The sequence below is a fragment of the Poecilia latipinna genome, unplaced genomic scaffold (genome assembly GCF_001443285.1).
Source record: "Poecilia latipinna isolate Pla-1442-1.1 unplaced genomic scaffold, P_latipinna-1.0 Scaffold790, whole genome shotgun sequence".
Taxonomy (NCBI): Eukaryota; Metazoa; Chordata; class Actinopteri; order Cyprinodontiformes; family Poeciliidae; genus Poecilia; species Poecilia latipinna.
In genome coordinates, this window is record NW_015113406.1 from 154,412 (window position 1) to 168,595 (window position 14,184).

At 38.4% G+C, this 14,184-nt stretch overlaps 1 protein-coding gene across 3 annotated transcripts in view; it reads left to right on the top strand.

The window, feature by feature from the left end:
• The first annotated feature begins 442 nt into the window (after positions 1 to 442).
• The window catches only part of erbb2 (erb-b2 receptor tyrosine kinase 2), a 43,767-nt gene continuing 30,025 nt past the window's right edge, over positions 443 to 14,184 (top strand). For 2 of the 3 annotated variants that reach the window (XM_015046733.1, XM_015046734.1), the window contains exons 1-4: positions 443 to 785; positions 12,164 to 12,315; positions 13,669 to 13,837; positions 13,953 to 14,087. In XM_015046733.1, the coding sequence (XP_014902219.1) occupies positions 713 to 785; positions 12,164 to 12,315; positions 13,669 to 13,837; positions 13,953 to 14,087 (529 nt within the window). In that variant the 5' untranslated portion in view covers positions 443 to 712. Of the gene's footprint in view, positions 786 to 4,682; positions 5,135 to 5,217; positions 5,314 to 12,163; positions 12,316 to 13,668; positions 13,838 to 13,952; positions 14,088 to 14,184 lie in introns of those variants that run through there. The other variant, XM_015046735.1, reaches the window with a different exon arrangement.

A 14,184-nucleotide genomic window follows, 5' to 3' on the forward strand; every position in this document is an offset into this window, starting at 1 on the left:
AGCTCTGAGATTAATCCCAGTTTTTCTTTTTGTTTGTTTTTTTCTGGCAATTTTTTTTTCTTCTGGAGCTCAGAAATTTCTGTTATTTTTATAGAATATTTCTGAGATTAATCCCCAAAATTTCAGATTTTTTCTTCTACACAAATTTTCAACTTTTGGAGCTCAAAAATATAAAACATTTTCTTCAAATTTCTGACAATCTCCACACTTTTCTAGCAAATGTTTAACTTTTCAAACTCAGAAAATGCCAAAATTTCCAAGTTTTTTTTTTTTTTTTAGAACATTTCTGAGTTTTTAGCTGGAAATTTACTCCATTTCTCTTCCTTTTCTGTCCACAGTGACCCTAACATTCCGTCGTACATAGCCTTGGGTTTGTAGCATTTTTGTGACGTCATCGTCATCCTCCTCTTCATCAGCAGCTCTGCTCCATCGTGCAGACAGCCTGCAGTGAGGGCGGGCTGATGCTGCCACTCCCCGCTCTGGCCTTCACGGGAGCGCGCCTTTACTCCTGCGCGCACTCCCGCTTTTACTACCGACGGGCTCGGACTCCGTGGGAGGAAGTCACTGAGATTGGGAAACGGGCTGCAACTCCGAACCGGGAAAACAAAAACCCAAACTAAACTCAACCTGAGACGTGAAGGAGACTTTGTGGGATTTATATATATATTTTTTTAATTATCCAAAGTTTGGGAATATGGACTGAGTGGCGCAGATGGAGGTGGCGAGAAGTTTGTTGCTGGTCGGGGCCGTTTTGCTGGGAGCGACCGGAGCTTGGAGCCGGGAAGGTGGGTGACTTTTTATCCACTCCAGCGCCTCCGCTGTTCGGGAAGAAGGTGGCGGTGGAGTCGGAACCGGTTGGGAGTTGGTGTCAGAGTTTCCTACGAAACACAACGAGGTGGATTCTGGTCCGGACCGCATTCCTGCGTGACTCCGCACAGCCAGGCGGTCTCTGCTGAGGCTCGCAGGGTTTAGGGAGAGCAGACCGGGAAGGAAAGTCACACCTGTCACGCTGCAAGTCCCAGTAGAGACACAAAAAACCCTGCAGCTCGCTGTGGGACACAAATGAAAACCTCTAGAAATTTATATCTGATAGTTTTGCATCAAATTAGAAAAAAAGCTTCTGTTTTCATGCCAGATTTGCAGAACTAACACTTCAAAATTTCGATTTTCTTTGCACTTTCACAATTACGCACCAACCTGTGACGTTTTACTCGATAAAATCCCAAAATAAACAACAAAATGCGACAAAAATCACTTATTTTTCTGCAAAAAACAAGAAATCTGATAACTTTACGCGACGTTTTCCGCTGCAGGCTGTTTTTTTTTAATTGCTAGGTTTGTAAATAACAACAACCCAACAACACTAACAGGCGGTGCATTGTGTCGCTCAACATCATGACGATGTCAATTATTCACTTCTGGCCCTGAAGGGGACATTGTCTGACAGAGGGCCACTTGTCACACTTGCAGCTTGAGTGCCAGCCAGAAAAACAGGAGCTAACTGAAAGTGCAAGCGCAGATTTTCAGAAAAACAAGTGATTTTTTTTTTTTATTTCTAGGATTTTATCTGAGAGAAGTGGGCCTGCTGCAATAAATCAATTAATTGCATTCAGAGTTAAAAAAAAAGCTCAATAAAGAAAATTTGCATAATTCATTGTTTTTCTAAAAACTGGATGATAAAAGTCTTCATCTTGGTCTCAACCAGACCTTTTTGTTTACAGACTTTTATTAATTTTATTTGTTTTTATTTATTTTGTGTATTCCGGTTCCAGTGCTATTTTTTCTTTAGAATTCAAAGTTGATCATGTGTTTTTGACCATCATGTTACTTTAAAATGATCCCAAAACAACAATATTGTTGTTTATGGAAGAAACTTCTGGGACAATCAAACATTTATTGTGGTCAAAAACAACAAACTAGTGCAGAAAGTGAATCAAAAATCTAAATTTTGATGTCAGGTGTGCAAATCTGGCATGAAAACAAACATCTTTTTTGGTGCAGTTCTTTAAAAATGTTCAAACGATCCATATTCTCATAATTAAAGATGCTTTTCTTGAACAGTTAAAGGTTAAAGTTGAGTAAAAGACTCTACAAATGTCCAGCTGTGGCAAAACTTGAAAATAGTTTTCCAAATATTCTCTCCATCCAGTCTGATGAATAACTATCAAATATTTTATATTTAGATGTGCAAAGTAGGAGGAGTAAAAAGTTGGATATTTTCTGAATACAAAATTAATGACCCATTGCTTATTGTACTGGATGTAGTCCTAAATATTCCTGATTTTTATTGTTTTTGACATTTTTGCTGGAAATGCATCTGTAGAATATCCTCCTTTAGTCGTTTTTAGAAAGTAATATTTGTTTCTTGGATATTTATGGAGTAAAAATAAAGCAGCACATCTCGATTTTTGCACGGACTGAATCAGAAAAGTCAATATCGTGCCGAGTCGGATCAATTTGAAAGCTTTTAAACCTTTTTTCCATTTTATTTTCCAAACGTTATTGATTTACCCTCGTCAATTTTTTTATTAACATGCAGAGTTAAACATTAAAAGCTTAAATGCTACCTTCTTCTACTGCATCCAAATAAAACTGCACAAACACAAACAAAGGCAGCAGGTGAAGTCGATCCAAATAAAACCGCATTGTTAACAGGAACTGGTTGGTGAACTTCAGCCTGTCGTGTTTATCTTTCTAGAACGGAGATCAACACGAGCGCTCCGACTGGTTCCCAGAGTTGGGTAACGCTGCGAGGATCAAGCCTCGCTGTCAGTAAAGGTTCCCTCTGCGTTCCTACAGTTACTGGTTTCTCTCTCCTCTGAGCAGAGGCTCACCAGTCTGGACTGGGTCAGTGAGGCGACCTCCAGTTTGGGTCAGAGCTTCAGTTTCCACTGAAACTGTGACCCAGATTGTCAACCTGTTAAATCTTCTCTGCTTTGGAGAAATTAACTTTCTGCTTTCACTCTGGTTGAAAAACTGTGGCAAAATAAAAATAAAGATGTTTGTAGTTTTAGGGATGCAAGTTGTTGATTGAGTTAAGTTTATTTTCTAAAAGTTTTCTCTTCTATCAAAACAGCCGACCATCTTTCTGTAACATGAAGAGCTATTCTTTTTTTCATAACATGCTGAAATAAATTTTAACATTAATTTGTCAGCTGTATCAAATACTAACTAAATAAACAGGAAATTGTTTTTCTCACATGAATAGACTTAAGACATATTAATAAAATATAATAAAACAGGAACGCTTTAGGTTTCTGAACAGGAACGTGTTCATGTTTTCATCAACTCCCCACAGCCTGACGCTGCCACCGCCTGTTTCACTGCAGCTCAGGTTGTTTTTGGAACATTTAAAGATACTTTTCCTCCAAAAGTTGGAAATTCTGACTGAAAAAGTCCGAGCATGCAGAACAGCCTTAATTTCAGCGTCCCATTACGGCTCCTTGCATATAATAAACTCCGTGAACGTTGTTTTACGTCCGGAAATTTCGCACATGCGCACAACGCTGCAGGGCAAAAAGACGATTCTTTGACGTGCCGTCCACGGCCGCGTTGCCGCGGTAGAAGGATCCGTTAGCAAAATGAAACCTGGGCATGAAGGCGATATGAATTTGGTGCAGGGCGCCACAGAAAGGGGGGAGGGGAATGGCGCAGAAAAACCGTTGGAGAACAACTCGGAGCCACTCGTATCCTTCTACGCTACGCGCAGATTCGTTGTCATGGCAACAACGCCACGAACGTTTTAGGATTCAACACTGAAAAAGCACGCAAACATTTCTCAGACAAAGAGCAGAACAGTCAGTTCGTTACAGTTTTATGTTTTTAGGCTGAATGTTTGTTTTGTGATTATTAAGTGATCGTTGTGGTAGATTAGCTACCGCTGCTGGTAGCGAAGCTATCACAGTTTCCGCTGCTATGAGCTAAGCTAACACAGCGGCGGTTGATTAGCTAATTTAAGCACCTACTCTACTGACGATCTGTCAGAGTTGGTGTTTAGGTTGCATTTAAAAAAAAACAACTTTTAAACTTTTTTTTTTGTCAAAGTCAGGCAAGCATGACCTACTTCTCTCTCCCTCGCTTTCTCAATCAAAACTTTTCCTGACCTTGTCATCTAGTTCTCTTAATGTTGAAAATTAGTAGCATTTAGTGCAGCAAAACATGCACTTTCTTAAAGCAACAGTATTTAACTTTTATAAAATATATATATATATTTAGGGTATTATAGCTGTCAGTCATGCTCATGTACACACCCTCTTGCTCGCTTAGTGCTACGCTATAGGTAGCTTTTTCCCAATAGCAGAATCTGCCAGGAATGCTAACTCTAGCTAGCATAGCCACCAATTACGGCTAGTAAGCAGTTTTCTTGTAATGGTAACTTGTTTCTCTGCCATTAACACATTAAGCAGCATGTGTATGAGCATGATTAACAGCACTAAAACCTTCCTCCTGACACTGATTGTTGTTTTTGACTATGCAGTTCTGCTGATGACATCAGCACCTCTGGCTTCATCTTTTCACAGATTACCTGTCTTATATTACACTGTCATGATATGGTGACAGTTTTATCAAATATTTAAATTTTATATATATTTACAAAATACTGCCGCTCTAAGTGATTAAACTCATAAAATTGAGATAATCTGATTATAATACCAATAGCAGGTGATCTGTCTGAGAAAAATCAAATATAGGACTATTTTCTGGTGAAAAAGGTTGTTTATAATTTCCCAGCTAGGCTAACTTTTTGCAATTATTTGTTCCGAACTTGTAAAAACCAATGAACTGTGTGGTAAAACAATAATAACCGGAGTTTTCCTCAGACTCTTTTATCTGCAGATCCTGTCCTGCTTTCACTCTGCTTGTGTAAATCCAGCTGCAGATCCGTCCAGCTGTGCGTTTTGTTTCACGGGATAATGCGGGAGGTTTTCCAGCGCTGCAATCTTTTGTGTGTTGTGCTTGTCGTCTTTGCACGTCAGTGCGAATGAGCAAGAAGTTCATATCTGTTGCCCCACTGCGTACAGTAGAGAACAAATCCTGTTCTGCTTGTCTGTTGAGCAATACCTGTTTTCTTCTTTATCATCAACCAGAAGTGAGGTTGTGTAGTTTATGCAAGACCCAATCCTGCAGGTAACAGGTATGCAAGGTGAGATTTTAAATTTGTGAGTTGGTAATCTGACTGGGAAAGTCCAGTCGGATCAGTTTGGTTTGTTTTTGCAGATTGAATGCAGATCTGATTGTCGGTTACGTCACACTACCTGGTGTTCTGACTGGAGCTGCTGCATGGTGTTTGTGTCGCCAACCGCGTTCGCTCCGGTAAACAACACGCAGGCACACTCCTTGTGCTAACTGGAACGCTGCCACACACAGGTGTGGCTTCAAACTGGCTTTCAGTTTTCATGCAGTTCATTAGTTCAGCTCACAAGCAAAACAACCTGTGAGGTCACAATCACAGCTCTCACTGCAGAATTAGCATTTTCAAGAAACTCTATCAGGGATTACAGTAATGCTCTTATTTCTCTAATTCATTTAAAGTAATTTAAATACATTAAATATCTAAACAATGTTTGGTCCATGCTGAATTCTCAAGTTTTCCATTCATAAATATCCTTTATATTGTGTAATAACTAGTTGTGTTTAATCATTTACGTGTACTTGAGTAACTTTTTTTGGAAAAAAAAAAAGCATTTTTAGGAGTATTGTTACTACGTTTTACTACTTACTTTTACTTGAGTAATTTTATTATGAAGTATCTTCTTTTACTTGAGTAAAGTTTCTGGATTTTCTACCCACTGAATGAAAAACAAACATGTTTTAACCAAAAACACAGACACACATCAGATGTTTTTGTTAAAGTTTCACGAGTTTTTTTTTAATTTTCTTTATAGGCTGACTCTGTTATTTTTTGTGATTTATATGAATTGTTGACATTTTGGTCCTTAAAACACAAAAATTTCCACTTAACTTGATATTTTGATCTTGCTGTTTATGTAAATGTTAAGTATTAAATGATAATTTGATCAATTACTCAGTACTTAAGAAAACGTTTTACTCACTAATTCTTTTACTCTTAGTTGAATAATTTCTTGGATGGATACTTTTTACTTTTACTTGACTAAAAATATGTTGAACTGGTGCTGAAATCTAAGTTTTTCCTTTACCAAAAAGTTTTTTTTTTCTCCTTTTATAATAATAAACACAGAGGTAGACGTACTAGAGACCTGAACAGAAAGCAGCTGAAACACCAGCCATTAAAAATTCTAATAAAAAAATAGTTTTCCAGTACCGCATTTATGGTATTTCAACGTTTTTCGTTGGACTTGATCTGCCTTTTTATTCACTCCTTTTCAGTCTGACCATTTTCAGATGATCATTTCTTCTTTTTTGTTTTGCTCTCCTGACTCTGACCTGTGAATCATGCAGACAGAGGAAGCTCTTAAGAGATGAGCTTGTGTGGTGTCTAAACTTATCAGATAACTGAACCAGTTTTAAACCAGACCTGAAGCAGCTTCATCAGACAGAAGATGACGCATGAAATGGTATTTCAGTGCCAGACGGGTTATTAGTAACGAGCTGAAATGTGGCCTTTCTGAATTCTTTTTTGTTACTCAACATTTATTTCTTCTTTTTTAGGTCAAATATGTCTTAACTTGCCCACTTTCTTGGGTTTTTACACACATGCTGCTGAATATATTGCAAAGAAAACCTTCCATAAAATCAACAGATTTAAACACATGTGAAGTGAACCAAGCAGGTTACAGCCTGGAACCAAAAGAGTTTTCACAAGATTCACAAAGCGAGACAAAATGAGTGTGTAATTCAACAACCGAACCCAGAACAAATATAAGTTTGTCTTAGTCATCAGACCGGTGCTTACGGATTTATTTAGACGCTCTGTTTCACTGAGCTCTGTCAAATCGCTTTAAAATGATTTTAGGGTGATTTGACAGAGCTCAGTGAAACAGAACTAAGAGCGATTATATCCAAAGCATTCACACCAGCCCTGTTTAGTTCGCTTTAATTGAACTCTAGTTCGTTTGCCTAGAAAGTTCACAATTGAACTCTGATGCAGACCAGAACTCTGGTCTGCCTAAAAACTTCGGTGTTGTTTTGATTGAAGTGAACTCTTGTTCGGTTTGAATGTACATGTGATCGCCAAATGTACTAGAAACCGCTCCAAAAGAAGGAAGTGGACCACAACCCAGGGAATTCTGGGTAAATACAGTCAAAATAAACGCACTAGACTACTACTAGCTGGAAAAATTATTTTTGGTCTTTGGCAATAAAAAGGAGGAACTGTTAAAATCTGAGGCTACTCTATTTTGGTTTACCTTCTGTATCTTCTTCAGAGGTTTTTGTTTCCTTCAGCAGTTCTTGGTGCAGCGCCCCCACAGGCGAGGAAGGAAACTGATTTTTCAATGGGTTTGACTCGTTTGACTCAGTACAATGTGGAAGCAACCAACCACAGCTGAAACTGTAACAAGTATTGCAACTTTGCTCCTAAAACTCAGGATTCTGACTTTTGATCTCAGAAGATTAAAGTCGGAATTCTGAGAAAAAAATCGGAATTTTGAGAATTAGTCGGAATTCTGAGAAGACATAAAAGTCTGCAAGAAGTCTGAATTTGTTTTAGACTTTTCTTGCAGAATTTGCCTAAATCTTATCCCATAAGAAACAAAATACAAGCATCGTATTTAACCGGTAAAATCCCAATGAGATTAAAAATCTTGTTTGCAAGAGAATCCTGGCTGAGCAGAAAACTTTTGAAACAAGAAATGGAAACTTCTAGAGCAGTTTCTGGGAGATTACTTTGAAGGAGTTAGGCAACAAATCTGAAAGGAGGAGCGGTGGAACGAGTTTGGGTCGACTGATCTGAGCGCAGTGTGAATGTTTCAGTGACATGACAGCAGACAATCAGGACACAGTGAGCGATAAAGGCGAGGGGGTATTTTCAGCTCCTCACAAGGCCGCATATAAACACCCAGGCGTTGCTGAGAGACTTTTGGAGAGCAAACAATGACGGCATAAAGGAAGGTTAAGCCCAAAACTGGAGTCACACACACTTTTTAGAAATGAGGGAAATTTTGCTTTTTTCACCTAATCCCAGGATTATTTCGAGTCTGTGTCGCAATCTCTCACATCCACCTCGATTAAAAATTATTAAAAACAAAAAACGATGCTCTCATCTTGGCTGAACATGCAAAATGATTTTCCACGATGACTTCACCGAACAAGCCGACGAACAAGATGTTTAATTTGTTCTTTGACGTAAGCTGCAGCTACTGGGTGTGTGTTTTTGGCAGACGCGCTGCTAATCACAGGCTGTTTGCTGCTGCAGTCGGCTGACAGGCTCTAATATGGCTCTAATTTCTGCTTTATTGGGAAATACCTCTTAGCAAAGCTGACATGCAGTGAGCACTGAGGCGTCACAAATGAAGCTTTACAGATCAGTCAATAACCAAACAAACGGCAGAGTCCACTGCACAAAACACACATTTTACCAAGTATGTGTGGTCAGGGGCGCCACCATGAAACTTGGGCCCCATGACGAAAAATTAAATTGGGCCCCCCCGCTGTTACAACTTCTTGAGTCTATTTGACCTATAAAAAGCGGCACAATTTTAAAGGCATGCAGCTGCCTTGCTTTCTTGTCATGACAGTTTATGAGACAGTCTGCGAAGAGATGAATCTCCTCCAGCTCCTCCCTGACCTACAACTGATGGTTAAAGATTGATTGACAGCGTTAAAACCCACCTCCTGCCTCTGATTGGTTGTTTCTAGAGAGCACTGGGAGAAGGCAGAGGAATTAAATTAGTGTCAGATAATCTCATCATGTTGACAGTCTTAACAAATATGTACTTTTTGTTAATAAAAGTTACATACTGCAGCTTTAATTTCACTGAGGAGGGAGGTGGCAACAGGTATCTGTAATTTAAATGCAAGCTAAGGCAGGGCTATCTGGACTGACAAGAGGATGTTTTTTATTATAATTTTATAAAGATTGTTTGAATTTCTGTCACTAATAAATATATTGTTTTGTTGCGTAATTGTAAAAAGAGCAGTGAGACAGGAGAAATCTACATAGACTCCCTGGAAAGATGCTAACTAGCTCGTCACTGATCACAGTGTTGCTCTCCATTTTCACTGGGACAGGGAGGAGGGGATTTTTCTGGTAGGGGGTTGGAGCTGCTGCTGACTGACTCGTCTGTTAAGTGTGGTAAAAGGTACAGGTGCAACTTAAATATATGAATATGCTGGTAGATTTTTTCCCTTCGTTCTTTAAATGCTAGTGAAATGGAGGCAAACACTCTGTAGCTAAGCTAACTATGCTAAATGGTTGATAATCTCACACAGTCTACTCGCCTCTCTTGGAGACGAACTGGGCTACAAATTGACACTCTTGTCTTTTTTCTCTCTCTCCTTTTGAAAATCTGACTTTATTATTTCTCTTAGCAGCGTAATAACTGCCATAGTCATTCTTGTTTTCTACTGACGGCTGTTGAACATCGTCATGCTAAGCAGGAAGGAACCATTTCATGCAGATTCAAGGGGGGTTCATTGTAAATTTAAATGTTTGCATTTTGGTCTGGGAGTGGTAACATTTACTTCTTACTGATAAAAATAATTTAAAAAATACAAGGCCCCAATTTTTTCCTCTATTTCTATGAAGAAAAAAACAAAACTATTTTGTGGAGGGCCCCTTGTTGGTCAGGGGCCCTTTGAATTGTCCTAACTTTCCCCCCTTTACGTCGCCCCTGGTTACAACAATAAGGTATATCTGAATTTTAATTCAAAGGAAACCATGGCAACATGACATCACCGTAGTGCAGTGTAATATCACAATGTGTGACATCACAATGCCATATCAAAAGCAGAATTTTGTGACATCACACTTTTATTTAGGCTGGTTACATTGATCAAATATTGTCACAACCTCATAGCAGCCGTTCGCGACACATTCACCTGGAGTTCATTTCGCCGTTCTTCAACTTTGCTTGATACTCAACTGACATTGAGCTCATGTGAAATCTTTACCTAATCTACTAGAAAACTGATTTATCTCTGACTGTGAAAGAAGGATGCTGTCAAACCAGCTTATCTTTGAGATGGATGCATCCAACAACGTTGTTGTGAGAGAAGTTGAGCCACTGAGGACGAGGCACAACAAGAAACAGAAAATACCATTCAAAATGTGATTTGAGGAACACAAGTATCGTTTTGATGACAATACTGGAAACCATCACGATTCACTGGAGAACGAGTGGCAAACCGCAAAAAATACTAATATTTTTGGCCCAGTTTCTGGCCTAAATATCTTAATACACTTGAAATAAGACAAAACTAACTTAAAAGTAAGTTTTCAGCAAGGTATAGCTTCTTTTAAAGCAATAGTTCCTTAATATCGATGGGGAAAAAAACAATTATTTCACAATGAGCTGGCATTCTGCCGTTGCCTAGCAACGCCAACCAGGCCCAGCCCGTCACCTAGCAACCTTGTTCTAGTTTTACTGGGAGGGTTTTTTTTTTTTTTTTTTTTTTTTTTTTTAATTTGTAGAAAAAAGTGGAAATTTCTATTTAGAAAGTCAAAAATTTGTTGGAGAAAAAATTTTAATTTTGAGATTAAAATTCAATTTTAAAATTCAATTTTTAAATTAAAATCTCAATTTTAATTAAAATATTGCATGAACAATGTGGAATTTTGATATAGAAATTTCTAGAAAAAATTATAAACTTTTTAATTGAAAAGTCAATAATTTGATATAAAAAACCTAATTTAAATTAAATAAGCAATTATTATTGATGGAAAACATACCAGTTCCATTGGCAGATTACTTCAGGTATAACAAGATATTTTCACATGAAAAGAACTGAACTAGTTCTTTTTCATCAATATTAAGGAATTACTTAGTGAAAACAAGCTACTATATTTTACTAAAGCGTTACTTGTAAGTTAGTTTTGTTTTATTTCAAGTGAACTAAGATATTTCCTCTAATTTGGACCAAAACTGCTTGTTAAGTTTAATGTTTTGCAGTGTCAAAGACTTCCTGCTGCAGTGGTGGGAGGGTGAGGGACTCCAGATAGAAAAGCGGGCCGACTGACTTGCCAAAGGAAGTCACTTATAACCTCCAAAGAGGAGGGGGGACTGTCCACTGAGTGACTGCCTGCTAAGGCATGGCAGCTATGCGTCTTCAAAAGCCCCAGAGGATTGCAGCGCTGCGTGACCCTGAAGGCGGCGTAGTGTGTGACCCTCTGCGGGGAATCTGTGCTCTGAATCACGGCCGTCCTGCAGTGACTGTCTGTTCTGCAGAGGCAGCAATGGATGCATGCTAACTGTAGAAGGCTGTAACAATGCCAGTCAGTTTGTTAGCATGTAAGAGTGCGAGGCGTCGGCAGCGGCACGTGACTGCTTGGACTGCAGTGAATAGTTGGATATTATGTTTCCAGTGCGATGCAGCCAGTGCCAGAAATATATTTGGACAAACCGATAAAATCCCCCCGCTCTCTCCACCCCGCCCCTCCTGTTGCGCTACACCCAATTTAGACAACGGCCGTTCAGACGGTTCAAGAGAGAAGAAGAAAGGAACATAATGTGGAACCGATCTGGTTATTACAAACACACGCATCCACTATAGATGGAAAACTGGTCTGTTTTGTTCATCCATCCATCCATTCATTCCTTCATTCATCATTTTTCCTTGTTCCTCCTCCCATATAATCTGTGTGGTTTTTATTTTATTCAGATGTATGATTTGGTTTATATTCAAACTGTCAGAGATTCACAGTCTTTATATCAATTATATATTTGTCAGATTTGGATGGACTCCAGCGTTTCTTCATGTCCCTCATGTCCCTCATGTCCCCTCATGTCCCTCATGCTGATCTACTAAAGAAGTGGAGACTTTGTCGGGGCATAGAAAGATCGTTAGTCACCTGGGAGTTGATATAGTCAATGCCTTCGTCTTAATAGCATCACAGTTATATATTTTAATGAAGTCATGCAGACCCAAGTTAAAATGGGAAAACTACCGCTTTCAGTTTTGTGTTTCTGGAAGGGAAAACAAAGGATTTGACTAGTCCATTGGTCATTTTAAATGTTTTCTTTTTACATTTTACAGAAGAGTTTGTAAAATGTAAATTTGTGGTCATGATGTCTGTGTGTTGCAGTTTGTCTGGGAACGGACATGAAGCTAGCTCTGCCCTCCAGCCTGGAAAATCACTATGAGACCCTGAGGCTGCTGTACACCGGCTGCCAGGTCGTCCACGGCAACCTGGAGATCACACACCTGAGCGGCAACCCGGACCTCTCCTTCCTGAAGGTACTCTTTAAGAAACAAAAAATCATCCAAAAAACAGATTTGTACAGCTTAGTAGAGCCATTGTTGATGGATTTAAAATAAGGTGAAATTCAGTCAAAAAAGTTCGAAATTTTTATATTAATCTCAGAAATAAAAAAGCAAAAAATTTCAGCGTTTGAAAAGTATAAAATTTTTGACTTTTGAAAATTTTCTGATTTTCAAAAGGATATATTTTTTACTAGTTATGAAACTTTGGAATTGCCTACTTATTGTTCTAGCAACTTTCTGAGACCTCAGAAAGTTGGTTTCTAGTAAATTTGACTTTCTGAACTCAACTTTTAGAAATTTTTCCTAGAAAATTTCTGACGTGATTCTCAAAATTTCTGATTTTCTTTCTTATACATCTTCTGCTTTTTGAGTTAAAAAAAAAAAAACTTTCATATATTTTCTAGAAATTTCTTACATTTATCTGAGTTTTATTCTTACAAATGTAAAAATTTTCCAAAGTTATTCCTGAAAATTTCTGAAATTTATCCGTTTCAGATTTTTTTTTCTAGAAAATGTTACATTTTCTTGACTCAGAAATATCCAAGTTTTTTTCTAGAAAATTTCTGAGGTGAATTTCAAAATTTCAGCTTTTTTTCTTGCAAATTTTCAACTTTCTGACCTCAGAAATTTCCAAGTTTTCTCTTGAAAATTTCTGAAATTAATCTCAAGATTTTTGAGGGTTTTTTTTTCCTTTTTTAGCTGTTTTTCAAATATGGCCCAAACATGTTGTCATACCTGTCAGACATGTTTTAAGTTGTTTTTGGCTGGTATTATTGGGCTCCGTAGAAACTCTCCTTATAACTCTCCCTATTATAGCACTTAACATGTTTAGCACAGTTAGCATTGCTGCCAGTGTCTGTTTTCCATAAAGAATGTCAACCCTCTTTAACTCTGTTAGCCAAAAAGATGCCAAGTTAACATTAGCTTTACCACTTGTCATGGTAATGGAGCTAGGTTTTTGAATAACTTTATTAATACCTGACTTTTTAAAAAAAGGTTGGGTAGCTAATATGTTGTGGCGAAGAATCTATATTCTAGGAACAAACTTAACTAGCTAATAATGCCATTAGCTTATAATAATTGATAAATCTTAGCTTTGTTAGCTCCATACTGAAGACAGAGTGTTGTTGTTAGCCCGAGCTAACAAGTGTGTGGTGTGTTCAATGCCTGGAAAAAGGAAAAAAAAAAATTAGCTTTCAAATGCAGTCAGTTTGAGTCATCAGCTGATTTCTCTGAACATCTTATCAAAAATAGAAGAAATGGTCTCAGATTGTTTTTTTTTTTTGTTTTTTAGTAAGTCTTCCTGTCTGTCGTCTGACTCCACAGGAAATCGTAGAGGTGCAAGGTTATGTACTTATTGCACACGTCTCTGTGAGCCTGGTGCCTTTGGACAACCTTCGGATCATAAGAGGAAGCCACTTTTACAACTCCAATTATTCGCTGGCGGTGCTGGACAATCAGGGGCTGAAGACGCTGCGGCTTCGTAGCCTCAAAGGTCGGATGAAAGAAAAACCTGCTCAAGCTCACGTTTGTGTGACCTGTGTTTGCTTATGTTCACTATGAGATTTGAAAAGTCATGTCTGATAGTTCTAGTGTCGTTTGTCCTGCAGAGATCCTGTTGGGCGGGGTGTCTATTTTGGGGAACCCCCAGTTGTGCTTCCCGGACCCGGAGAACATCAAATGGACGGACACTATGGACGAACAGAACACCAAACCGAAACTCCTGCAGGCCCGTGCTCCCAACTGTGAGCTGCTCACTAAAATACTCCTGCAGTGAGACGACATTGTAGATAGAAAGAAAGAGTGAATTTCTGCCAAGAAGCTCAGAAATTAAAAAAAAAA